Source organism: Stigmatopora nigra, chromosome 7, assembly GCF_051989575.1.
Source record: "Stigmatopora nigra isolate UIUO_SnigA chromosome 7, RoL_Snig_1.1, whole genome shotgun sequence".
Classification (NCBI taxonomy): domain Eukaryota; kingdom Metazoa; phylum Chordata; class Actinopteri; order Syngnathiformes; family Syngnathidae; genus Stigmatopora; species Stigmatopora nigra.
Genome location: NC_135514.1, coordinates 9270406 through 9296095, shown reverse-complemented (window position 1 = coordinate 9296095; position 25690 = coordinate 9270406). Strand labels below are relative to the sequence as shown.

General features: G+C 40.2%; 2 protein-coding genes across 8 annotated transcripts in view; both read right to left on the bottom strand.

The window, feature by feature from the left end:
* The window catches only part of celf3b (cugbp, Elav-like family member 3b), a 33022-nt gene extending 22151 nt beyond the window's left edge, over window positions 1-10871 (bottom strand). The window contains exons 1-5 of one of the 6 annotated variants that reach the window (XM_077720249.1): window positions 10313-10871; window positions 10080-10120; window positions 9845-9903; window positions 8313-8585; window positions 5853-5935 (exon numbers count right to left, since the gene is read on the bottom strand). In XM_077720249.1, the coding sequence (XP_077576375.1) occupies window positions 5853-5935; window positions 8313-8457 (228 nt within the window). In that variant the 5' untranslated portion in view covers window positions 8458-8585; window positions 9845-9903; window positions 10080-10120; window positions 10313-10871. Of the gene's footprint in view, window positions 1-5852; window positions 5936-6488; window positions 6548-7904; window positions 8280-8312; window positions 8586-9844; window positions 9904-10079; window positions 10121-10312 lie in introns of those variants that run through there. The other 5 variants (XM_077720248.1, XM_077720250.1, XM_077720252.1 and 2 more) reach the window with 5 other exon arrangements.
* A 2591-nt stretch (window positions 10872-13462) lies between these two features.
* Window positions 13463-25690, bottom strand: part of adamtsl4 (ADAMTS-like 4) — a 45381-nt gene continuing 33153 nt past the window's right edge. For both annotated transcript variants that reach the window (XM_077721276.1, XM_077721275.1), the window contains exons 6-17: window positions 23277-23416; window positions 22188-22392; window positions 21815-21999; window positions 20171-20282; window positions 18928-19197; window positions 18464-18593; window positions 17740-17944; window positions 16562-16735; window positions 16292-16471; window positions 15600-15779; window positions 15362-15509; window positions 13463-14860 (exon numbers count right to left, since the gene is read on the bottom strand). In XM_077721276.1, the coding sequence (XP_077577402.1) occupies window positions 14730-14860; window positions 15362-15509; window positions 15600-15779; window positions 16292-16471; window positions 16562-16735; window positions 17740-17944; window positions 18464-18593; window positions 18928-19197; window positions 20171-20282; window positions 21815-21999; window positions 22188-22392; window positions 23277-23416 (2060 nt within the window). In that variant the 3' untranslated portion in view covers window positions 13463-14729. The remainder of the gene's footprint in view (window positions 14861-15361; window positions 15510-15599; window positions 15780-16291; window positions 16472-16561; window positions 16736-17739; window positions 17945-18463; window positions 18594-18927; window positions 19198-20170; window positions 20283-21814; window positions 22000-22187; window positions 22393-23276; window positions 23417-25690) is intronic.

Genomic DNA, 25690 nt, shown 5'->3' with positions numbered 1-25690 from the left:
TGTGAGTGAGTGTGTGTGTGTGTGTGTGTGTGTGTGTGTGTGTATAGGCTAGGCTCTAATTAAAGAACAGAACTCCCTGGATAGCAGCGAAGCATGACAGCACACACCTGCTAAGCTGCTTATCACACTTTAATTTCACCTACACTAAGATTTGGGGAAGTCAGCGTGACCAAGCCAATACGTGTGTTTGTATGTGCGTTTGTGTACTCAGTCTGAAGTGGAACAAAGATGAGGAGAGTGATAAAGGGCGAGGGAGGAGAGAGCAGATTAAATGGCGAGAGAGAGGGAGAGAGAGAGATATCAACGGCATAGAACAAAAGAAAGAGATAAGGCAGAGATTACAGAGGAAATACAGCAGCTGTAGGCTGGCAAAGATTTAGATGGGCAGAGCGGATAGAGCGAGACAGATATGAGGTTCAAATCTACAGAAGCCACGAGTAGTGAAGCTGATGAAGAGGAAGGAGGCAGCGGAGAGAAATGGATTGGAACACAGTTTCCTACCAATGTTTTTAGGCCTGATTGCGTTTGTGCATTCATTTGCATGGTTTTCATGTGGCTCTGCAAGCATGTATGAAAACTTAATGCCACTTGTCACTCAGTGTCCTTCTCCTAAGCACTACTATACTTGAAATACTATTGGGCAAAGTCAAAGATTGTGTCCTATCCAATTCAAATGAGATATCATTTCAAAATTTTGCTTGCTTGAGAGAAAAATAATATATTGTTGAGGTCTATCTGTATTTGATAAATGCTGAAAACTGTAATCGTTTAAAATGGGCCAAACAGGTGATGTATTTACCAATAGAATCTTTTTTTTGCGAATGGCTGGAAACCAGTTCAGCATGTGCCCTGTTTCCTGCCCAGATTTACTAGCTGGGATAGTCTCCAACACGCCCACAGTTCTTGTGAGCATAAGCGGCATGGAAGATGAATTACTGAATGAATGTGTTCTCTATAGTGTAAAACTGGAATAGTATGATGTATGCCTATGTATTGTATGTATGTATCCTTATGTATGCATGTATGTAGTATATGTTTATGTATTTACTTTTAGGCTACAGCAATCCAGCGTCATAAGAAAAAGCATTATAGAACATAAATGAATATAAATACATTCTTTTGCCACTAAAAAAAATGAACATTTTTGAAAATTATTGAATTGAATCACTAATTCACTACAGCAATAAGTATGTGTAAAATGTCCAAATTCAGATTATACTAGCTAATGTTACTTACAAATGGATTTATTTCTATTGTGAACTAAGCACCCACCATATGCATGCCCAGACTGAGCAATTAACATGCTCGCAAATGTACGTCATATTTAAAAAGTCCTGTTATTGTCTCGTAGACAGCAAGCTGTGACACAATCATGCTAAATTGTGTAAGTAACAAAAGAGTTGTCATGTCCTTTTCATGGTTGTCCTGGTGGTCAAGTTTTACAGCTCTGAGACCAGCCTCCTTCTAGTCCCCCTTGAATTTGTTGATAAGAGGCTAAACACTGACCTCTGGCCTTGAAAACAGACCAACATATGTAGATAGGTGTGTTTTTTGGTTAAACTATGTATGTTTGTGTGTATCGTATTTCCACAAATATTGACTTGGAATGCTACCTATTTACCAATTTATTGAAACTTTCAGGGCCATTGAGAACACTACTTGTCCAATCCATTGTGACTGGACAATTTGAGAAATGCATCATTTAAGTCTCAGACGCAAATAGAAAGTGACATGAGGCAAGTATACATGAGCTATTTCATATCCCTGAGGGAATATCTGTCTTCCATCAAATATGGTGAAACATGTACCAGTATCACTTTTCAGCCACGGCGCATGATAAAATCTCCCTCTGTGCTTTTATTTCCTTAGAAGTAATAAACATAAGGTGCAAGATGTTGACCATCTGTCCATCTCTTTCTCTTTCTTTCAGGGTTGCCTTGTTCAGAAAGAGCTAGCGTGTTGGGTATAAGGATTGTTCTCTCCCGCGACTCTTTCCCTCCAATCTGGTTCGAACTGTTAAATCAGCGTTAAATCCTATCATTGAAAGGCACACATATATAAATAAATTAATCCTAATGTGTGTGGTTTGTAATCATTGTAAAGGAATGCTCAAGTTTTTTCAATGCTCATAATTGAACCATCGCAAACTCCACCTTCTAAAGGACCATTGACCAATTAAAGACTAAATATTGTGGTTTATATAGTGTCACCTTCTTAAAATAATTCCATTGATTTTTTCTCATTCTCCTGAAATCCCTGAAATTGTTAGTAAATGTAAAAAAACAAGAAATTATTCAATTTTTTTTTGTTTTCAGAAATATCTTCCAAAAATGACCAAGGGAATTTTTCTTTGACATGAACTTATTAATCGACTAATGGCAAAACTAATAGTTGATTAGGTGACCATCAAAATAACCATTTTTGGCAGCCCTATTAGACACACACACACACTTCAGCCGTCTCTTGTCCCACAATGAGCTCAAGATCTGGCTATGAAAATGAGTTTGTGAAAAACTAATCATGCAGCTTAACAAGTGGAGCTTGCGGAGGAAGAGGAGGTGTGAGGGGCGGTGGAGGGAGGGGGGGGGGGGGTAGTGTGAAACGGTCAAAAGGGTCAACTAATCAAGAGGAGGGGAAATGAAACGTGGGTGTGGGGGAAGGCGGGGTCGAAGGAGGGAGGGGGGGGGGATCGGCGTCGTCGAGAGGAGGACTTAGGAGAAGGGTCGCCATAAATGACTGTGAAATGAGAATCCGAGGAGGATGTGCGAGTGCGCAGCCAAAGGAGGGGGGTAAAAAAAAAAAGAGGACTAAAGGACATTAGGGAAAAAGGCGCATGAAGGGATACCATGGGGATATTTGGGGGGAAAAAAAGAAAGAAGTGAGTGGTGAAAAGGGACGCTTGTGAGCAGAATATTCACTCATATTCCACCAGCGTCCAGTTAGACAGAGTGTAGGACATAAAGGGAGAAGATGAACAGGGGACACAAAGGGATTTGAATGGAAAAGGAGATAAAAGGAGGGAAAAGGGAAAGCACACAGGGTTGAATAAGGAAGAGATGAAAAGGATGCAACAAAGGGATGATACGTGAAAAAGAGGATACTTTGTCCCAATCTGGTCAGAGGGAGCAATAAAAAGGTGACAGGTAGAGAGTAGAGACAAGTGATAGCTGATGAAATATTCACATAAAAGGTGTGCATGGAGATGAAGCAAAATGCCTACTGAAAATGGATGATAAAATGGGATAAAGGGACAAAAATAAGGTTTCAAAACAGCAGAAATCATTAAAAGGTATTATGCAAATAAGCCTTAATACCCCCCCGAAAAAAAAAGGTTTTTCATTTGACAGGGAAAATAAATGTAATTGTCTGACAGAATGATGTATAATAATAATGAAGTCAGTGCAACATGCCTGTCACGAGAGAGAAAGGTCAGTGGATGAGTCAAAGGACGCAGTGTAGTGCGAGACACGCGGCAGACAGTTTGGAAATGATTTTTACATAAAGGTCAGCCACCATGGAGGGGGCCTAATTGGATTGATGCCACACTTCACCTGCCGTGTTTGCATGTGCGCTCAAAACAGGAAATCATCATATGATTACAACATATTAGCATAGGGAAGCGTATACGCGCACGTGTTGAATGCTGCGGTAAGGCCAGCTGAACAAAATGAGAACAAATAAAGCCAAATAGGCATTTTTCGGTGAATGATGATGTTCTAATTTGGTCAAAACAGCCTTGGTTCGCCAACAAAATTGAGAAAAGTACACTCGACATACCTACGTTTTGACATACAACTTGAAATTTGACCCAAATTCCTCCCTACATTGATTTCTTTGTCACTTTATTCTGATTGACACACTAATTCATCTCGCAATTAAGACGCTAAATCAATGGTCCCCTCGGCTTGAGGAAAACTGAGTCCACTCTGGCATTCCAATACATAACTCATCGCTTGAACTATCTGAGTGAGGAACTTCATCCACCATTTTTTTGCCTAGGCTTCACATTCCAAAACTGAATAGCCTGCAATCTTGTCTGACATTCTGACACATGCTGGCTGGAAGTCCATAGGTTACCTTTCAGCACAAATTAGTGTGGATATTACTGAGATTCAACACAATGTGGCAGCTTCTACGAGTTGTGCCATTTTCTGTGTTTTAAACACAATTTTTCCCTGTAATCGTAGTTGTAAAAAATTGATTTTGCCCCAATAAAGCTTATTTATACTCGAGAATGTGGTATACGGAGAATGTTGCTCATATAGTGATTTGCTATCGTACCAGATATCTCAAAACCGCTGTAGACCTTCCAAAATGACAAGTATTAGACTTTTCCACTGTTCAAAATAGAGGGATTACATTATGCACGTGAATATAGCCCATCCCCCATAAGAGCGTTCTATTCAGGCACCAACCATTTTCACATAGAGATGTTATCAGTCCCCTCGCCTGCGGAGAAGTTGCAGGAAGTCAAACTCCGATCGGCGGTTGGGGCGACACGGCCAGAATGAGATTGAGGGCGGCACGGGGATCGCAAATGCACTTTAGCTATTCTCTCTACTAACTGCCGCAAAACGGTGGAGATAAGAGAGGAGAATGCCATTTTCCACGTCACCTATCTCAGTTTTTCACATCCCTCTGACAGCGCCTGGAGCGGCGTAAAGAAATGGGGTTAAAATAATGCAAACTATTTCAAACAGTTAGCGTAAAATCCCTTTTTAACTGCTGGCGAAATCAGGTCAGAGAAGCGAGCGCGGGGGGGAAAAAACAGAGTGGGACTGACAGAGAAGCACAGCGTAAGAGACAGTCACAGAGCTCCATCCATAATGAACAGTGTCCTATCCCCCGCTCAGCTGCAGCACACGATCCCTCACCAGAGACCGAGGGAGACCGAGATGAGACAAAGGGGAATGGCCACATTAATTACACGGGCTCTCCAGGCGGCAGCTATCACCGGAGGCTAACAGAGGGGCCGGCGGAGATGGACAGAATAAGAGGGACTGGCGAAAGGGAGATGATGATTCAAGCGTAGTACCCTTTGTGTCCCCTGGGAGAGGGAGTGTTTGTCCTTTAGCGGCAAGACGTCTGCTGGCCGCTCACTTATGTCATTCTGTTATTAATGGTGGCTCAACTTCCAGTAACAAGGCACAGACGTGTGTGCACGTATGCTCTTGTGTCGTGAGCACTGTTTTTTTTTGCCAAGTACGTAGGCCATCTGGATGAATACAGCTTGGTATGAAGATGTTCTAAAGTAGTTACTTTGAATTTTAGGGCTGATTTGCTCACAGAGCAGCACCGGGGTGAAGAAGATAAAGAACAGTAGCTAATGACAGTTCTTCACAAACTACAACAACTCAAAGGCAAACTACTATCCATCATACTTGGTCCTTAGTTATGCCGTGTTATTTGAATTTTTATTTCCCTTGTACTTTTCATACTATTTTGCTATTTCTTGAATTTGTATATGTTGTCACTTCAAAAGGATGTCAATGCCTGTTAACAACAGCCAATGAGTCAACAAGAATAAAATGTTACCAGTCCTAATGACCAGCTCTAGACTACTAAGAGGATCAACTTGAAAGAGTGATTTTCCTATTTTCAACCCCATCCTCATTCTGCAGAGGTTCCAGCTTTATCTAGGTCTACATTGTCTTTTTCTCTGTCTGCACTCACAACTGCTACAAACGGAATTTCCCAAATAGGGGATGAATAAAGGTTACATTTAATCTACTGACTTGTTTTATGACATATTATTTCCAGTGTGTAGAGTGTCAGATTCACTGTAGTTACTACAAACTTGTTGCATGTGGGCACAAAAAAGGTACCTCGTGTAGCACGTGATATAGACTTACCCCTGGTAGTGTTTTCTGCTCGTGAAGGGCGCTCTGGGCTTTCAGCGCAGACTCCCTCGCGCAGTACGTCAGAAACGCACATCCTGTCACAAAGAAAAGGAGTAAGGAGGAGAGAAAGCAGGGGAATGAAGGTATAGTGGGTCAGGAGGAGGCTCAAATATTCATCACTCTCTATTGGAGTCTCTGTATTACCCCCCTCTACCACTACACACATATATACTATAGTATAGTATAGGAACAGCATTGAAATCATTTAATGACTCCTACAGGATTTGCCCTCCCTGATTACTTGTCAGCCACCATGAGTTGTTACTACAGGGCTCATTTTGCGAGGGGGGGTTACAGATATGAATATTCATGCACTGCAACTATACCTAACAACACCATGATGATGCACTTTAGAGCAGAGGACACTCCACGGCACGTCACAGTTCAGAACGGCACGGCACGAGTCAGCACACACGACAGCACCACAGACGTGTGCGCGGGGCTAACCAGGCCTCGCCGGCTCGGCGCAGTCGCTCACGTCTATGCCGGCCGGCCCCAGATACCAACCACTAGGCATGCCTCACGATCACTCCAAATATACACCCCCCACCACCACCACCACCCCTGCCGCTTGCCTATGGGCTGTACCTGCGTCTGTGTGTGTGAGGAAGGCCGGCCACAGCCGTTTACTACACCTGTCACCAGCACTAAGACAACAAGATTAGCAGCAGGTTAGCATCCCGGTAACAGGCTGATGAAGTTAAGTACGTGAAAATGAAGACGAGATGCCATGGTTAGGATGTGGACAATTACAAGGACTGTGTTGGGGGGGGGGGGGGTAGAGTGACGTCAGATGACAGTGGAGCCAATAAAGTGGAACGTGGAATAATAAAGTGTCATGTTGACTCACTGTTTGCGTCATCGGAACTCATTTCGATGAGTCTCAATCTGCATGTGTGATTTTTGCCTGAATGTATTATTCATTCGCAACAGTTTGTTTTCAAATAAAATGATTTTATTATATTCACTTCAATGGAAGGACCTTGTAATGTTCACTTACATGGCCATATTGTTAAAAAAATGGCTGCAAGCTTAACTATTTTATCCACAGGTACATAGTAGGCTGTTCGGAACACTGTTAAGTATTATAGACTGATTTTATATGGCTTGGCGGCAGCCGGTTGGCACTCGTTAGCTTGAAATCCGGAAATGTATTTTTAACACGTGTGAAAGCTTATTGAATTTTGATCGGTTGTAATCCGTGGCACCGTTTCATTATAAAAATGCGGCTGGTGTGAAAACTGCTGCTAAACCCTCGTACCGTGCAAAGGTTCGGTCAGGTGCGTGTAGCAACAGAGGGGGAAAGCTTGCACTGTATTACAAGCAAAAGAAACATTATTTCACCTATTATATTTGTGACAAAAGAGCTATTAGAGTCAATTGTGCTGAAAATTGGAAAACATGTTTCGCCCATTTACTACCAAATATCATGTCACAAGGGAGAATATTTTGTTGTGTGGCTGCATGAAAACAGACCTTACATAAAGAAAGATGAGATTTCTAGCTTTTATCCTAAAAAGTATTTTGTCAAACATTGGAAATGTCTTCTCTTACATACGGTGTTTAAAAATTAGTTATCCCTAAGCTTTAGTTACTGGTAGGATAATCTTTTTTTGTTACCATTCCCATTAAGTTGATAGGAATGTCAGGACTAGTATTGACCAGCTTTCTGGAAACAAAAGATTTGGATTGAAATCTTTTCTAAAGGAATTACATGCTTTTCAGTCCATCTGTTTGGAATGTCTAACACACTAAATGTAGATGTTGATTGCTATACTATATTTTCATCAACAGTAATAAAAAGTCAAGACGTTACTTGACATTGTTGATTCGTTTTTAAATATGTGCCAGGTAATGTTACCAAAAAAAAAAAACAATGCAACAGGCTCGACTTTGTTAGTTCCACTGTACGTTAACAAGGGACAAAACACACAAACACACACACACAAACAGACACACACAAGCATCTTATGGTCCATCTCATTGCTTTTAAGAGGAGCTTACTGTGGCCGAGAGGATTCTCAAAACAGCAGATTCTTCCTCTTGTATCACACAGGCTTACAGGCCCATTACACTGATTGGCGCATACAGCCTAATCTGCTTCATAACACACACACACACACACACACACACACATACTGGCATACACAGACACACCACGCATAAGACCCCCTCTGACAGTGTGTATTTTCCACAGTTCGTCTCAAGTTTGCTTTGTGTATACACACCGAATAAAGTTATACGGGACATCTTTACATAATATTCTCCTGTGTATTAAGTCTGCAGAGTCTTTCACTCTTTTGTCGATGTCATGCTGCAGGACACGAAAGGAGCTGGGACTGTTTCCATGGAGATATCTAGCTATTGTGGTAGTGTGTGGTAGACGTGTGTTGTTGTGATGGAGAGTCTCACCTTTGTGCATGCCGGTGTATTTGTCCTTTATCACGGTGAGCTCGTAGATTTTGCCAAACTGCTCAAAGATGGGTTTGAGGTCCTTCTCCTCCAGATTCCGTGGAATCTGCCCCACAAACAACTTGATGGCATCGGCCTCCTTCATCGGGACGGAGTGGGAGGGGGGGGCTCAGTTACTGCCGGAGGGAAGGGGTAGCGGGAGGGGGGGCCGAGGACCAAACAATTTAGATGCAGGTATCCTCAAAGTGGAGGAGCGGATGACGCTGAGTGGATCTGAATACAAAACACAAAAATGTCATGACGGTCATGTGATTAAAAATGAAAAAAAAAAAGTGGTTTAGAGCTGTTTGTGGCCATTTTTTGCATAAATAAGACAGTGGATGTCAGTTAGAACAGCATGAATAAAGTATACTATTCATTACAAACCAAATATATTGATATATATATTAATGATTAGTTTCACCTGTGTTTAATGAAGTGGTGTGATGAAGTCAGAATTAATTAAAAATAAACAAGCATAGCGCTCGATAGCTAAAGTGGATATTGATTATCTCGATCTGAGTGAGCTCACCCAGGTTTGTGAACAACTTAGTTACATTAAATATAATAAAAGTCTATTGGGCAGTATGATGGTGAAGTGGGGAGCATATTAGCCGAACAGCTCAGAGGTTCTGGTTAGAACTTTTAGATCTTCCTTTGTGGACTTATTAATCAAAATTGATTGGCTAACTATTGCTTTTAAAAGCAAAAAATCAGTTAAAAGTGCAAGAGAAGACGTTGAAAAGGTGACTAAGATGAAAAGAAAGATAAATTTCATTTTTTTGTGAGAAAAACAGAAAGAAGAGACAAATAATTCCTCGAAAATAGCCATTGTCAGACATTTCTAAATGCCTGTACTATTTTAGCCAATGAAATGGAAGCATCTTGGATTTTGTTCCGCCTACTTTTGATGCATTGGCTACACACTGTATTTTCGCTGTCAATGGCCTACACACATGCTTTAATGGGCCACAATTTGAAGCAGACTTTGTCTGAGATTCAGATGAAAGAAGACATATTGCACAGGTCCAGAGACTATGAAGAGTTTGCTGTTATCAGTTTCGAGTATATCAACGTTCATTTGCTGTTTGTCACACAATGGCTGCACGTACAACCACAGTTATTTTCAGTATATAAACATTTTCAGTGTTATCATATTTCCAAGAAATGGCTCATTTGCATATTTAGATTCATTAGGCAAAATTAAGGTAATTTATATCATTTCCTTTAACAAAATGGCTCTCCAAATGTCCCTTGCTCTATTCCCTCCATGCCGAGACTGCTTTTACTGACTTAGAAGACATAGTGTTATACTTTAAAGCAAATTTTAGCGCGTTGAATAATAAAAAAGGACATTTTTTATCTGTGGGTGGAAAAAAGTTGGTATAAATCTAATAGAAATATTCCAAAAGCTTTAACCTTTCAAATATGCTCAATTATTTGACAAAATAACAATAAAATATTTCAAATCAGCTTCAAAACGCACAACTCACTCCGTATTTATTGTGTTGATGCGTGAGCCGGATGACAAAGAGCCAGAGCACAGCTTCTCCTGGAACAATTATGCAAATTGTAATGAGCCAATCAAAAAACAATAATGCCACTGTTTCCTTTCGATCAAAAGCACATAAATGGTGGGGGGATGAGCAAAAAATTACAAGGCTTGCGCACGAGCGTGCGCGCGTGTGTTTGTGCGTGCGTGTGCGCGTGTATGTGTGCGTGTGTTACCTTTCAGGTGGAGAAAGCAGCCTTGGGGTTGCCTACAAGTGCTGAAAGGGAGAACAACAATGATTGGATCGGACGGGCTTCTTTGTTTAGGCAGCTGGAGGTTACAACACGGATGTCATGGGGGGGCTCCCTTTGCTCTTTGTCCGACCCCCCACCCCCCCTTTAGCCTGCCATACGTCCTTAAGTCCAAACACACACACAGAGTGGAGGGGAAAGAGGTTTAAAAGTCTTACCTCGAAGCAGGTGAAGATTGTGGGAGGAAAAACGAGGGATGCTCGAGTGGTGGTCTTCCTCTCCCCGTGTCCCGTCCTCTTGTGTGGATGCTCCCCTCGCTTCTTTGTGCCTCCTCCTCCTCCTCCTCCCGCCTCCCTCCGCCACCTCGCTTACTACAAGTTGTGTTTTTTTTCCCCTCCCAAAATAAAAATAACACCAGGGGACACTCTTCAACTATGGTTTGAAGTGACGAGACAAGGAAGTTTGAAGAAAAGCGCTGAGTTGGCTGGCTCGATCTGGCTTGCTTTCACTTTCACGACGTGATGATCAACTAGATGGCGGGTGAAAGCACTAATAGTGGATGGTTGAACTCAATTCAAGCGAGGGACGGTTTCTCGATCGGGTTCGAAACTTGAGAGTCTTGTGATGACTGTTCCGAGATGTTCTCGCTTTTGTTTTGAGAGGGGTAAAAATGTCTTGTTTTGTCTGCCTTGTTGCGTTTCACCCGTGCGACGTCTGCCTTCCTTTCCTCTGCTTTCCTTTCTCATCCTCTCTCGCCGGTATCCTTCACTCCCACTCCGGCTGCCCCTCCCCCTTATCCGAGCCTGTGACGTATTTCAGAGACCGTCGTCAAATAGTAAATTCGTTCCCATAAAAATGTATTGCCAAAAGCTTCTAAAATAATAAATTTCCATCACAATTTCAAATTAGTACAAATGCCAATTGCATTCAGAATCGAACAGTAACAATTTCGTATTCTTAAAACATTCTTTACGTTAATTTGCGGGTAGGAATTTGTGGACGTTGCCTTAGAATCGACGCCTATTGTTCTTGCCTGAAGCTCTGGCCTTGGTGCTGAAACTATAAACTGCCTTTTATTCCTACTCTTCCTATGGGAGGTAAACACTGTGTGAACACACCAAACAAGAGATAAATCGTCAAAATGAGAAATGATCTACGACAAGTGTTAGAAAAGTATATGGACTCGTGTTGCACAAAATTTGGTTTAACCCTTTATAGTGCAAGTGACCATTTTTTCGTCCTTAAAAAACTAACCCCATAATAATTTTGCATCTGTAGACGTGGACATCACAGTTTGGTTTTTCTCGGCAAAATTATTAACATTGGATGCACAAGTGTGGCTTGCATGACCTAAATGAGATATCCCCGTATGTTGAACCCTCGAGCCCAGAACTGTAAGGCCAACGCGCTAACCAATCAAAACTCATAGTTGGGGTTTGAAATTGTTACTTTTTTAACATATACTTTTCTAACCAATGAAGAATAACATTACACAATTGTGCACATAATTAAATTAAATCAGTATCTGTGTAATATAGGGATTCTTTTCATTTTGGCTCTGACTGAACGCAAAATATGCCTAAAAAGTAAATAAAAAAATAGAATTTAGCCTGAAAGTAGGTGTCATTACTATCAACATATCATATATCATTATAAATTTACTCTTTCTGCTTTGAAAGAATCTTTCAAATGTCGATAAATATACTTGGCTGGACTATATTTGTCTTAATCTGTTCCTACATGTCAAATCCTATCCATTTTTATACTATCCATCTCACATACATTACATGCTGTGCAGCACAAGTAGAGCTCAACTCCCTGTTTGCTGTGCCTTGTGTTGTTCACACATTTTGATAAATCAAGCAAAAATTGGAGGGGGAGGAGGCAAGTATGGAGCTATACATTGGCTTGTGATGCACGCCCCAGACGCCATCCGAGCACACGCTCATGACTGACTCCAGCTGCCGCTCACGCCGGAGAGCGCAATTACGCTCACGCCCACTCGGAGGAAAGACGGAAAGGGAGGAGGTGGAAGGAGTTGGCCTACTTTTCACTCAATTGTGCCGTTTCACTCAATGGGATGGAATGGCAAAAGCCAGTCTGACGTATAGGCATGCACACGAGAGAGTGTTTTGAGTTCCAAGGTTAATGCTCATTTACAAGTCAAAGGTCAAATTGCCCTTGTGCTCTCTGTGAAAGCATCTCTCATCAAAACCTGAACATCGGGCAAGTATACACTGACTTGCATGTATAGCACTACACCGGGGGCAACCATGAGTGTTTGACAGGAGCACGCAAGGCCCCGAGGAGGTGGCCTGTGTTCAGGGAGGGAAGGGCGCACGCTATAGGAGTTGTGGAATCTCCCCACACCACATGCACACAACTACTACTACTACTACTACTACTACTACTATTATTTAAAAAAATAAAATGAGAAACGTGGGTTGTGACAACCTTGTCTTTAAGGTAAAGGTCATGAAGTAATCCTAACACTGGAGAACACATTTTTGGGTGCTGAATCCAAAACTGATCACAGTACTTATAACCATATGCTCAAAAAAATATCAGATTCTGACCCACAATTACATATAATAGAAATAGGGTTCAATTAAGATTCTGTTTTTAGAATGAATATGGCTACTGGAATTATAAATGTGTCAAAGTGCAAGCAGTAAAGTTATAGTAAGAAGGAAAAATATTTTTTTAAATGATTGGAATTTTGGATTCAGTTTTTACCTTAACGTCGTATAGATTGTTTTTCCAGAATTTGTCCCAGTGTCGTCATTGGGCCTGGTAGGAAAAGTCAAATTCGAAAGCAAACATTTTGCTAAGAAAAATATAACTTTAACAGGTTTTCACCACACTTAACCAGCTTAAATTATCCTCAAATAAAATGTACCAAATTACAACATGACTTACCATAACATTAACCAATGCTGGAAATAAACTAGAGATAAGAAACACAGCAGACATGATTCACTATTACAAAGCAAAATAGCGTCGGCTATTAAAAGTTTACCTGTAATGCAGTTTAGATCCCATCATTATGTTTCGAGAAACCCTGTGATGGAGTGAGGAAATTAATCATCAAGTATTATCAAATAAACAAACAAGATATACTTGGGAAACAAAGAAGGCATTCATCATCTTAGCTATACCTTTAAAATAGACCAAGAAGTATATAACTAATCCTGATTGCTCAATTAAACTATTAAATTTGTTTTTTCATACATGGATAGTAGTTTAAATAAACAATCTTTGTGGTAGTGTCCAGAGTAAGCTTGAGAAACACTTTAAAATGTACAACTCACTAACGCCACCTATTGAAGAAAACTGTCAAATATTTTTCTATGAACAATGAACACAAGTTATCATTTATCCAATGTTCCACTTTTATTCACTGAAGCACTGGCATAGTGAGTTTGTCACACTGTTTTTGTGTACTACAAGATGTGTGTGTGTGTATGTGTGCATGTGTGTAATCATATCTGGTAGCTGCTACAGAAAGAAAATATGAAAAATAATAAATTACATGTTTTTTAGATACAGATAAATTACTGTCCTTTCTCTTTTTTTATTTATATATAGATGTATAAAATGTCACTACACGGGAGGCAGGATGACTGAATTGGAAGCAGAGCAAGTAGGAAAAAACCCCAGATCTCACTTCTTCTTAAAGTTATGGATATGCCAGTTAAATGTGAATAAATTCAGTCTATGACAATAGCAACTATATATAGTACTCAATTAAAAATATAAGCGCCTACTATGTTCAAAACATTTTATACACATTAAAAACATACAGAATATACAGATCCCTCACCTTAGGAGTGAGAGTGTGTGTGTGATGTTGATTTTGTGCTGAGTAAAAGGTAGAAAAAAAATAAGGGAATCCCACACACACACACAGTATATACAGGGGATCATTGCATTGTGCAAAAGAAATAACTAACATGGCAAAGGTTGAATATTTCATCATAGAAATTTGACGTTTTTGTTAAACTTTCATGTGGTTGAAACATAAAAATTGGAATTAGATGCTGTGAGTACCACTTTGGTCTATTTGTGAAATTTAATGACAATGATAATTTGTTAATCTAAATAGATGTGGGAACATATTGGCTTTTCCTCATTTGGTCGTTTATTCGCTACTTTGGTTGAATTTTTTGTTAACTGCAATGAACACTAAAAAGGACACTTAAAGGAGATATTTTTTGGCGAAAGAAATCCTTCAATAATTGGCCGTTTTGGCTGAGATTCTGTATTTACAGTACTAGATTCAGTACACTAAGTCCTACATGTTTCTACGGCTATTTTTGAAATGGGAGATATGCACGACTGGCTGTTCAAAATAAGAAGGGATTTAAAATGAAAAATCAAAGTTTCTGAGTGGAAATCACTTGGCCTTACGTTGGGTTAACGATAGGCAAGCTGTGGCGACATAGAAAGAAACCATAGGGGGGGGGGGAAATAGTTGTTTAGACAGTGTTTTTACCTGAACTAAAATGTGAAAATGACTAGATGTTGAAAACTGTGACTCACTTCTAGAGAGCAGTTGCGACGGGGGCGAGGCATTGAGCTATGGGGGCCCAATGTTGAACTTCAAGCACACCGGGGGTACCAGCGATTGACCTTTCAGTGTCTCTTGGCACGCTGCGCGCTTTGCGTGCACGAGGCGCAACATGCTGTCTTGTAGTAGGAGTAGACACAAAGTCTGGCTTGCACCACCATCACACAGTTGTGCCGTTTGTCTCTGCAGTTTTCGTCTGGAATTCACAAACAAAGAGAGAGAGAGAGAAACAGAGACAGGTTGATAAGAAATCTTTATATTTTATACTATATTGTATTGTATTTGAGAAAAGTCTTATATTTTACGTGTCGTGAACGGTGAAATGACATGAAAATATTCCAAGATAGTTACAGTGTGTATATTAAAGGGCATAAATGTTTATGTTATCTGTGTATGTGTGAAACAATTGCCATTTACAGAAGGTTAATTTTTTTTGTATTATGTGAGTAGACACCATTTTTAAAATGACAATGTTTAAGAATAATTCCGACAATAGCAAACAGATTAGCACCTGAAAATTTAGATTTTTCATGACATAATTCATGTTTTCCTTGACACGCCACTTTTGCATTTTGGCATAAGGACGTTGTCATGTAAACGTGGCCTGAATTGATATGAATCGAAAGACATTTTGCTAAATCCACAAAATAATCATAACAAATATGTGAAAGTGTGTGTAGTGTGAGTGTAAAAGAACCTGTGACTTGTGGACTGCACGGTATGGGGTTGCATATTTGCTCCTGGTCCGGTTTGATGTTGACATCGCAGAGTTGGCTGTGCTTTTTGTCTGTTGTCAGACACCGGACCTCCCTCATCTGTAGGCCTTTTCCGCAAGAGCGTGAGCACTAAAACCAACAATAACAAAAAAAACCAATGCGGTTGTTAATAGTATTTTAACTTTTAAATCACTTCACAACATAGCCACGCCCTCTTACCGCACTCCACTCCGTTGTGAACCACTGTGGATGACAGTCGCCCATCTTGCACTCCTGCACGGCCGCCGGTTTATCCACTTGTCCGCATTCGGATGAGGGCACAACTGTAAAATCGTTGCCCATCTTCTGGACGCAAATGATGTCTCTCCGCTGTGTGCCGTTCCCGCACGGAACATTGCACTGCAACAGTAAACATCATTTTGTCATGTTGCCATATACACAATATGCATTGTGTATTATGAATGCAGGACATACTTCAAGTGTGCATTGGAGATTAGTATAAAGAATGAACGCACTATGAAGTGCTTGTCAGACTGAACAACTCTGTGGGCCAGACCTGGCCCACGGGCCGTACGTTTGACACCCTTCCTCGAAAGTTACAATTTATAATCTTTAATACACTGGTGTCAAAGTGGCGGCCCGGGGGCCAAATCTGGCCCACCGCATCATTTTGTGCGGCCCGAGAAAGTAAATCATGAGTGCCGACATTCTACTTTAGGATCAAATTAAAATGAAGAGTATAGATGTATATTACATTTCCTGATTTTCCTCCTTTTAAATCAATAATTGTAATATTTTAATCACTTTTTTAGGTTTTTAGTTCAAAAATATTTTTTTAAAATCTAAAAATATATAAAAAAAGCTAAAATAACCATTGTTTTACATCTATAAAAATGGAATATTATATATACCTGCATCCAGGGGCTGCTGTACCACATGGTGATGGGAACACAGGGACCCCCATTGCAAGCTTTCAGCTCAGCCGGTCTCTCGCCAACACAATCCCCAGCTCCCTCACCCTCGCGGACCCCTCCGCGGGTCAGGCAGACCACGTCCCTCTTCTGCACGCCGGGGCCACATTGTGCCGAGCACTTGGACAAAAAAAAAAGTAGAGTTGAGAGCGATTTACGGGCAACTAGAGGGTGATTGGTCCCGGCGTCCGATACGGGCAATACACTCACAGTGCTGGACCAGGCGGATGAGTACCAGTTGGTCACACAAGGACCCATGTTGCACTCTTCGCTGCCCACCGGGCGAACTCTAGAGCTGCATTCTACGTCGTTGACCACGCTGCCTTGATCGCTCACACAACGCACGCTCCTGGTTTTCTTTCCCACGCCGCAGTCCACGGAACACTGTACATACACATGCCATGAATAAACGCGATGTACTTCTGCTTTACTGGGTCAAGTTAGTGGACTGTATTTAAGTGGAACCATAATTAAATATAATTTAGGGAATTGATTCAACTAAACATGACAGAGGGCAACTGTTAGAATGGACTACCTGTAAAAATATATATTTTCTTAGTTGTAGAAACATGGGATTCATCCCAATCAACCTAAAATGTCATGATAATACTCATGCAAGATTTAGACTACTACTTGGAATAAAATATACATTTTATTCCATTGTCATTGCTGCTTTAGTGAAATAATTTTATCATGATCTATACTAACATGTACAATATCATACACTGTACTTTTATAGTTTGTGGTAGTTATTTTTGATGACATATTTTCATAGATTATTTCCTGGAAATGTTCATATTAGTGTATTGCTCAGTACGCAGTAATATGCCAACACTTTAATAAACTGCAATATATCGAGGGTAATGGCTCACTTACAAAAGCCTTACTGCCCATGTAATTCATTTATATTTAATTTTTAAGAATATACAGGATCATTTATGTTTTTTCCCTCTTATCTTTTGGTACAGTGTTAAAACTGTCAATAATGTTACAGTGGCTAATAACAATAGTCAATATAGTACATATAAGGACCCCAAAAATGTGTTGTTTTACAAGAACACAATGTATTTAACATCTGAAATGATGATGGTACCTACTTGCAAAAAGTAATCAGTATAAAAAGTTTGCTTTCTTGCATTTGTCCTTATGTTACAACTGGAACAAATACATTCTCCTAGAGTTGGATCAAAATAGTTTTTATCTTATCTTAGGCTGAGATTTTCATGGTCCATTTGATACATTTAAAGAACCACTTAAGATCCCCAAAGAACTGTTAGTCTGATAAAGTACCGCAGGAATGAAATTCAAGTCAAACGGGGACATTTTCCTTTAAAGGGCGGAATGCCAGAATCCAAAGTAATCGGGGACACACAAACATTATTTCTTACCGTGCTCCAGTCGGGGCCGACCTCCCAGTGGGAGCACAGCTGGAGCTGGCAGGCCTGTGTGGACTCTGGCGGGCTGAGGTTGGCGCAGCGCTGGGGGTGGACCATGGTGGAGCGGTTGCCAAAACTCTGTCTGCACTGGAGCTGTCGCTGCTGCAAGCCAGGCCCGCAGGAGACGCTGCACTCCGACCAAGCGCTTGCCTCCCAGCTAAAGCCAGGGGACACAAGGAATTATTGCAATTGTCAATATGCACTTCAGTTCAGTGTTTGAAATGCTGAAAAAACTTTGAGATATAAAATGTATAGTTTTTTTTCATTTTGGTGGAGTTTTTTGTCAAGAAATATTTTTTTTTCGATATAATAAAACATGTACTGTTATCATATCGTATTTCATAGATAAAAAATATTGAGTATGCATTATTTTATCCATTTATATGCTGTATTTTGTGTTTTTATGGTTGATATATCTTTAAACAAAATACAAAATTATGATTATAATTCATATTTTCCTATTATATATATATTTGGGATCCTATATAATTGTCAATATTATTATTTCTTGCCTGATGTATCATAATTCGTACAATGTTGGAGTATTATTATAACATACCATGTTGCAACACAACATAATGGAAATAATATGTCCTTATTTTTGTAAATAAATCTGTACTATTCCCCAAAAAATATTTGGGGTAGTAAATTGGTGTTGGGATGTGTATCTCCTCACAATGGTGGACAAGCGTGTACGTTGCAAGGCTCCTCCTCAGGCACTGGTTTTGCGGCAGAGTCGCATTTCCTCTCGGGAACTTCCTCATCTGTGTGGCGATCAATGCAGATGATCTCACGAAATTGATGACCTGCAATTGATTGGAGGGGAACGTTTAGTCATGTCGTACTTGCAAACAACATCCGTGAGAGGGCGACAAATCACATTGTTTAAAGGAGCTATCTATGGCAAAATGGATCACACCCAGAAATATAGATTTTTGTAGTGTTTTAAAGTAAGATTCACTTATGTGTAAACACAATTTTCCGTGTGAGGATAAGCTGTAGGGAAAAAATGAATGAACTAACCCCGGTCAAAAGTTTTAAGACACTTCATCATTCAACCGGCTGAGAAAGTGTCTCAAAACCTTCTCAAGTGGGTGTGCATGTACTTGCTTTGGTTCTGATGGAAGCATGTCAACTGACCTTTACCACAGGAAACGGAACACTGTGACAGAGCGCCTCTCCTCCATACAAATGGCGGCTGAGTGTCCAACGGCAAGTCGGTGCGAGGCGGGATCCGGGCATTGCGATTGGGCGCCGAGGCCCGGGGTCGCGACCTTTCGCCGGTCCAGCGGTCAGACGACGGGGGAACGTATACGTTCGAAGAAGAAGAGGAGGAGGAGGAGTGAAAAGAAGGGATGGGAAGAGGAGGAGCGGCAGGAGGAGGCTCTTCTATTGACACAGTCAGAGGACCTGGGGGAAGGAGAACAAATAGGAAGGACATTAAGAAGCATCTGGAAGAATGAGACAAGGCAGGAATGCCATGTTATGGAAACCAGTGTTGATCACATCATGATGAAGTCACTGTCGCATGACGCCTGCCTTCCGTGTAGGAGCTCATGCACACACGTGATGAGCCCTCCTACTTGGCCCATAGTAATACCTAACCCAACCTCTAAGCATATCGATCTTTCCCCGAAGAGGTGGTTCATACACCATTTTCATGAGTCATAGGAATTTATTTAGTCATTGTCAAGACAATTAAATTTTTTTCTAGTAGCATTTTTTTATGCCACGTCCTTTCTCCACAAAATACATATTTTGGGAGGACTAATTAATTTGTATTTAGTGTAAAAATTTTGCAGAAAAACCAAAAATATTCGTTTTTTTTAGAGGGAATTGTTTGTCGTACTTGTAATGCTAAAAACATGATATTAAAGAGCAATGTTCCCTATAATTTTTGCTCGCTATGGGCACACCAGTATCACACCTGCCATAAACAGGTGCATGTCAATGTTCTCTCTAATTTTCATGTAAAACATGCTGTAAGACACGAAAAACATAAGAGTGGACAGAGCTACTACCGCTGGCTGCCGAGTAAACGGCGGCATCATGAGGAAAGGGCTAAAAAATAAAAATAAAAGTTTGGATTTTATTTACTGCGCGCCATATGATTGCTGCTGCGCAGAGAAGACGAGAGTAGTGCGCAATTGCGCAGCTTAGAGGGAACTTTGCTAAAGAGTATACCACTTTTCTTTAAGAATACAAACTAAGAAGGGACTATTTATATTAAAGTGCAATGGTTTTAAAGAAAAGCCTTTTCATTGAAAAAGTGAAGCTAAAAATGTCCAACACCTGAATTATCACTGCATCTTAATTTTTATGTATTATACTTTAACTGGAATAAAATATGCCATTTAATGATGTTGTTTGTGTTCCTACTGACTGCGAAGGGATGCCCTCGCCGGTTCTCTGTCCTTGGGCGTCTCTGCTTCCTTCTTCTCAACGGGGACGTAGAACTCGTAGTCGATTCCCGGGTTCTGCTGGTGGAAGATGATCTGCGCAAATAAGACACACAAGGGAACAGTGAGAAAGGGATCCACCATATTGCCTTCATGTGTTATGCGCAGTGTAAAGGGAAGGAGGAACCCATGCTGGGCTTCGTGGGGGATTAAGTCAACGTTTGTTTGGATATTTTACTTTCATGACCCTGAAGATTAGTTTCCCTCTTTGTTTTTTTCCGCTGTTGCCAAGAGAGCTTTTTACTACAAATGATTTTTGGGAGTTGGATCAAGTAGACCTTGTAAAAGTAAAGAAGCAATTCCCATTCCGTTAATCAAAATCAGAAAATCATTGTAAAGTCACACTGCAAAAATTGCATTAATATTCATGGGTGACGATTCATTTACTTGTTTGGTACTTGTTTGATTTTTTTGTTTGTTTATAAAGGCCATTTATTCCCACCAAAAAAGAAAAGAACAATGACATTATTCTTATAAAATGTATTTCCTGAAAATATGATATTTTGTGACATTTTTATCTATTTCTAGGACACAATTTTGGTTTACTCAAGGTCAGGTAAAAAAAAAAAAAACAGGCGAAAAATAAAATAAAAGTTTCCTATAAAATAAATAACTACACATATATATTTATTAAAAATCATTATTGTGATCCAAGCCTTTTAAATCTATTTCACTTATCTTAACAACAATTGGATTTTTGGGTCCTCCTCCCCATGTATCTGACTTTTTAATATTCCCTATTTTTGTATTTAAAAACCCATCAATGTCATGTATGTTCATGTAGGCATTTATAAAAGATTGATGTTGGCATGCAGCAGTCATGCACCCTCCCAAAGGATGTACTATCCTAATCAGACGGCACTAATTTTCATTTGGACTTGTATTATTTCCAAGTGGCCCCTCCTACAGAGATGCTTCATTTTCATCCATCTGGAAAGTGTTTTACTCTTAAATTCACAGCAGCGACTCACTGTGTTTGCATCATACGCTTTAAGGCTTTTTTTTGCACAAAGTCTTTCTAAAACATGCACTCGTGGGGGAGATATATGACCTCATCTTATGATTAAATATGAGCTAATAACAAATACCGTGAGAATTTCAGCATTATATTTTTTGAGGAAAGAAACAAGAAGATCTCAGCTTTCAACTGACGACAATAGCAGTATTTTACTGTAAATATGACCATGCTTTTTCTTCTCTTTGCGCTGTGAGATTAGTGAGTCAATTAAGTGGAGTTACTTACCCCAGAGAGGAGAGTTTAAAAGGAAATACATGCTATTGTTTGCCATTTTGACGGCTTTTTGCCCTCAGGTCACTGCGAGGAAAATCTGCTGATGAGTCCCCTCTCTTTAATAAAATCTTAGCCCGAGGTAGGCTTTGTTATTAGCTGATCCGTAGGACCGAGTTTAAAGATCGCTGCCGTAATCCCGCTGTAATGCTTCCACAATGTTGTCTATCGCAAAGATCTTGATACACAGGAGGGAAAGCTTAGCCCGTGGCCATGCGTGTTATTTTATCATGTCAAATAGCCTCGACCATTTTTTTCCATTTGGACCCTGCGTACTCACATAGAGTTGCAGCTGTGTGCTGGTGGGTCCGGGGGCCCTGAGGGACTCCCCTCTCTCTTCCTCCCCTTCCGCCTGTGCTCTCGGTCGGGTGTAGGTGAAGGTCGTCCCGCCCGCTTGGTATTCCCCCGGAGGGTCGACGGCCCAGCGCCCGTTTACCACCGAAGCCCCCGTTCCGCTCCTCATGGCTGTGGGGCAAAAAAAGGTGTGTTAAAACCGGTAAAGTATTTTTATTGAAGGTACACTTGAGGGCAAGCCCCCCTTACACACCCTGATTTGGGGTCCAAACAATGTGAGCTTTATCTGTTAAGCCACAACATTTATAATCTGCATTTAAAAGTAGCCAACAACCCTTGAGGGGGTCCGGACTGCTTACCCAGATAATTCGGACTAGCCCGTCTCTCGGTGATGTTGATGAAGGTGGCCCCGGCTGGGATGTCCAAGATTTTGTGGTAGCCGAGGGGAACGGTGACATTTTGGAAGCTGCCCGTCACCTTTTGACAGGAGGAATCCCGCCCGCCGCAAACGCCGCATTTGTCCAGCGCCGAGCCGGAGCCAAGAATGCCATCGCAACCCTCCGTCTTATAAGACAAAAGGAGAAAGAAAAAGAAGGAGAGGGATGAAGACAAATGGACATTCCGATCCTGTAAACATTTCACTTCTATTGTCAGTGTTTACTTCGCAGATGTTTGTGTAAATCAGACAAGTCATAATGCTGTCAGATACAGAGGGTTAGCTAGAGTGGAGGCAAAGGGAAAGCCATAAAAAGTGGGTGAGATGCGAGAACATGCACACGCAAAGTCATGCATGAGATTTTTTTCAGGTTGTAGAAGTTGCATTTCGTCAAGCAGGGCGAGGTCTCGGCGTATTCAGGAGATATGTCAACAAATGTTTCGGAAATGAGGAAATAGCTTCATGTTAGGTTGCATTCAAACTAAAAAAATGTTTTTTTTTTTATGTTACTCCTGTATGAACTTTTATATTTGGAAAAAATCATTGGTCATCATTTATTCTTTGTTAGTATACATGAATTGTGAATGAGTGTCAATCATTTCCCGTTATATACTTGTACCAAGCATTGGAAGAAAAGCTTTACGCTGAAAAAAGTTGGACCATGATTAAGAATAATGTGGATAAAAGTGTGTGATTTCATCATTAAAGCAGATGTTGCCAATATCCCCTTGTGATTAATTACAAATATAATAAATCGGCTTTAATATGGCACTCTAGAGATTAGAAAATATTTACAGTAATAACCAAAAGAAAGTTTTTCTATTGTTTCCCCTGTCAGTTGAAATGGATTGGACATCTATTTTAATTAATTTCAGCTATTAAATGAAATCACAAGGGAATATAAAATAGATAGGATGTGGATGATGGATCGTTTTAAAAATAGCACTGGAAAAAAACTTAAACTAATAAAAGCTATCCAGACACCAGAAGCAGAGAGTTTGAATCCACTCACCAGACATCGGCCTTCCACGCACACATCGTTAGAAGTGACATTGAAGCAAGGCGTCCCATCTCGCACACGCTCGGCCTGGCGAACGTAGAATCGATATCCGACCGGACGGCACGTCAGCTCGCACTGCTTCTCTGGACCAACTACAACACAAAACATCAAGTAAATTAAATTCCTACTTCTAGCCCATGTGTCACATATATAACGTATTCTCCAGAATATTATAATAAATCCCACTTTTTTTTGGGATAGTTTGGCTGGGTCTGTGTATTTTTTTCTATACATATATAAACATACACATACATATATTTACATATATACATACACATATACCTACATACACCTACATACACCTACATACACCTACATACACCTACATACACCTACATATACCTACATATACCTACATATACCTACATATACCTACATATACACACATGTACACATTCCATTTCATTGTGCATTCTTTAATTTGTGCCATTTATAGTTTAAAAATTACAGTAATTATTTTCCAAGCCAAATCTGTTATGGCTTTAAAAAGGGCACTTAATTTCCCCAAAATGTTGAAGTACGACCCTGTAACTCTCCAAGTTTTAATTGAGGATCCCTGCCTTGGAGGGTAACAACGTCATAGCTTCGATTCCACTCCTGGCTGATCTTATTCTCGGAAAGAACGCATTTCCAAATCTAGCCGAGCCATTCTTTTGTAAAAGGAAGAAAGCAATTTGAAAAATGACTAATACGGGCAGCTGGTGGCTCCAGGGATTGACATTCTCTTCGAGGCAATCGACTAAAGGTGTTATAGGGGTTAAAGTCCTCCAGCGATGCATGTCTGTGGATGAGAGATAGTGCTACGTATAGACATGAGCTCACAGCGGCAGAAAAAAGGCTCGCAGATTAAGTAGCGAATGGGAGACGGGTGAAAAGGACAAACATTTTTTTTGCCCTCCTGAAATTGACATTTTCAACGCTGGATCCAATTTCGCAGTTAAATGACTACAAGTCCTGCCACGCAATTTTACGCCAATACACAGTACATTCATACACTAAAGATAATAACACGTGAAAAAAGAACTGGTTTAAATTGCTAAATATTTGACTTGAGACATGTTGGAGCCATCATAATGTGTTTGCGATATGGTATGAGTGCCACTTTATCCTCAGTCTGAATAGAATGTCATATCTTTGACATAGGGCCTCCAGGTCAAGAGGTTCAAATTCCAAATTCTCAACTTTTCCTCGGGCATTCGGCGCAGTAGTAAAAACACACACAAACACACACCTGCTCAGGTGTCGCATGCGTAAAGTCAAGAAATTTACGATTTTTCAACATTAAGGCTCCATAGAGAGTCCATAATATGGTGAAAGTGCTGTTGACTGGAATGGCTAATATACTAGGAACATTGAAGCATGTGTTTGGAGTGAGAAGTGGTCAGGAAGTCGTATACAAGTCAAAAAACTGACTGGATAATTACAGTGTTTACGGTTTGTCGGGAAATTGATTGCACAACTGCTATAAAACTTGTAAAAGGTAAATATCACTTTAGTGTCAAGTGTCAGGGGAAAATGCTAAAGAATATTTGGATTAAAGTTGCTTTGAAAAGCAAATGTCTCAAGAAGTTTCACTGTTACATAAACTGCATCTAAATATCGTGTTTTAAGTTATTTTAAATAAAATAATTTCTCATTTGTTGCTTCTTGTAAGGCAGGCCATTCGTGGTTGTTACTAATTAAACATTATTTCAACTTTTTTTTCTTTTTTGTGTTCTTGGGAAAAAAGAAAGCAAGTAAAATTACATATTTACTGTCTATCTTCACTTTCAGCTTCAGCAAAAAGTGTCTTTTTCCCCACTTCTTCTGTGTCTCCATCACCTTTGAGCTCAATGTGTTCAGACACATGGCGCTAAAATACACTTCCGCCTGCTATCTGTCCATCTAAACAAAACTCCAACAGAAAAAGAGAAAGCGAGAGGCGGTGGAGGGACAGGAAGTGACGGGAGGAGGGGGGCCTGGAGAAAACCAAAGAGAAAAACAACACCTGCAAGTGCAAGACTGACGGATAACCTTTCAACCAATATTTGATGCTTTCACTTTCAGTTTGGGATGGTTTATACGTCCATACTTTTTAAAACAGAAGAAGAGGAGAATTGTAAATTGTCTGGATGTTTGGATGCTAAAATTTGTGCAAAAATTGACCAGCAGAGTTCGAAATTGTTACTCTGGAGAAGAAAGCTACTTGGACTTAAATAAGTAAATTTATCTACAAAACAATTGAGCAAATACTTGGCAAAGTATTTAAGATGCGAGAGGGTCCTTGTTACAGCCATCACTTAAAATTTGTGAATTATATTACTTTAATTACACCTCACATTTGTGCATTATTACACATTCAAACTCATTATCTGTAATTATTCGCC